The 1,951-nt window shown below is 37.1% G+C and overlaps 1 protein-coding gene across 1 annotated transcript; it reads left to right on the top strand.

The window, feature by feature from the left end:
* Positions 1-1,319, top strand: LOC137580951 (fibrinogen-like protein 1). Its single transcript, XM_068295101.1, has 3 exons — positions 1-105; positions 169-992; positions 1,053-1,319. Exons 1-3 carry the CDS (start codon positions 19-21, stop codon positions 1,189-1,191), a joined length of 1,050 nt encoding a protein of 349 aa, XP_068151202.1. The 5' UTR covers positions 1-18; the 3' UTR covers positions 1,192-1,319.
* The last annotated feature ends 632 nt before the right edge of the window (positions 1,320-1,951 follow it).

Here is a 1,951-nt window from a genome sequence, read left to right on the forward strand (position 1 = left end):
GAAAAAGTAAAGTCAAATATGAGAGAACTGCTTAAAGTAATCATATTCCACTACCTCCTTCAAGGGTTAGCTGGAGATCAACTGAATATCCCACATACAAATCATGTGAGTGTTAGAAAAATGGCATAAGTCTACAGTTTCATGCAAAAATTCCAATAAATATTACAGCTTGATGAAGACTTTAGCAAAGACGGGTGCCTAAGCTACTGCTTAAGTGAAGTGAAGCCCATAGTGATTGGTTTAAATCAATTAAAAGAACGTGATGCTATTAATAAATTGAATGAGAAAATCCATAACCTGGAGAATGAACTGGAAATGTATAAATTGCAGCTCACACATAAAGAGAACCAAGTTAAAGCCAGGGACTCACTACTTAACGAAAAAGATGAAAGCATCAAGGCAAAGAATGAACTTTTAGTTGCTAAAGACGAACAATTTCAAGATTATAGGGCGCAAATTGAAGAAAAAAATCTGGAGTTGCTGAAATACAAACTGCAAGATATCCCACACTCAAGTCTCTATGCCGATGGCATTCACCGGATGAAGGTGGGAAATCTTCCAGCATTCCAAGTGTCTTACCTTTCGTCGTCACCGGATTGGATTGTGATTCAAAGACGCATTGATGGAAGCGTGGACTTTGATCGGGATTGGCTTGACTACAAGAACGGATTTGGGGACATAGAGGGAAACTTTTTCATTGGCCTTGAGAAACTACACCTACTGACCCAATCTAGACCCCATGAGCTGTACATTCAATTGCGAGATGTTAAAGGAACAGCTAAATATGCTCGCTACGATGATTTCCATGTGTCTAGTGAAAACGATAATTATAAACTGAATTCAATTGGTAAATTTTCTGGAACTGCTGGCGATTCATTGGTGGATCATGTTGGCGATATGTTTACAACAAGAGATCAGGATCATGATACTGCCAGATTTAATTGTGCTAAAAATAAGCGTGGTGGATGGTGGTACCATGATTGCTTACATAGGTATACATGCATGAAATATCATTAAAAGGCTTTGTTATAACCATTTTAATTTCATTACAGTAACTTAAATGCTGAGTACCATGATGAAGGATATGATCCTAATAGAGACGGCATTTCTTGGGGTTCTTGGAGTGGCGATTGGAACTATACAATATCATTAACATTTACCCAAATGATGATAAGACCCTCTCTGAAATGAAATGAAATATTAAAACTATAAGAAACATTTAATGATGTCAAAGATCACGGTTATGGATACTGATTCATTTTGATTTCTTACCCTGTTCTAATCCATTGTGAATAAAAATGAAGTGTTATTCGAGAGTATGTTACATGTAGTTACGTCACTTGACTCTCAAAGATGTAGGCTGGTATAAGTCCGGCTTTTGAATATTGAAATTTGAGTCAATTTCCAAAATGCAAGTTTATGTTTCTTTATACATGGTATTCCAAGTCAGACAGCAAGCTCAAGGGATTTCCGAACATGGTAAACTAACAAAAAGAAAAGAACTAAACTAGAAGGAAAACTTTGTTTTATTTTGTGGCATTTTGTTTATTCCAGCTTCAGGAGACACCCACTACTTTCCACCCATTCAATCTCTCTCACTCTCTCTTACTCTCCATGCCTCCATCAGTTGGTCTTGTAGTTAGTTTTGCATATTTTGTTTTTAAGTTTGCATGACTCTTGATTTTTGATTTTTGTTTGATTGTATTTGAGTTTTGCCTGCCTTCCTAAGTGACTTCCCCTAGCCCTGCAGGTGTTTATGTAATGAATGTTGTTGTTCTTGAAATGGAAAAACTTGTGACTTATTGTTCTTTACTGAGGCTAACCCAAGAAGAGGAGAGATGCGGGCCGTTGTGCAATTTAGCAAAGTAAACTGAGACAAGAGTTATGCGCATTTGGTTAGTTAGCCGAGGACAACGTCAAATGTGCACATGTTGCACAAGAGAATGATGAT

Source organism: Drosophila tropicalis, unplaced genomic scaffold (genome assembly GCF_018151085.1).
Source record: "Drosophila tropicalis isolate 14030-0801.00 unplaced genomic scaffold, ASM1815108v1 contig_845, whole genome shotgun sequence".
Classification (NCBI taxonomy): Eukaryota; Metazoa; Arthropoda; class Insecta; order Diptera; family Drosophilidae; genus Drosophila; species Drosophila tropicalis.

Bases quoted from the DNA above. Each gene is read 5' to 3' on its own strand.
- LOC137580951 (XM_068295101.1), top strand. From the start codon at position 19: ATGAGAGAACTGCTTAAAGTAATCATATTCCACTACCTCCTTCAAGGG. The intron at 106-168 runs GTGAGTGTTAGA...TAAATATTACAG, and splicing joins ATATCCCACATACAAATCAT to CTTGATGAAGACTTTAGCAA. The intron at 993-1,052 runs GTATACATGCAT...ATTTCATTACAG, and splicing joins TACCATGATTGCTTACATAG to TAACTTAAATGCTGAGTACC.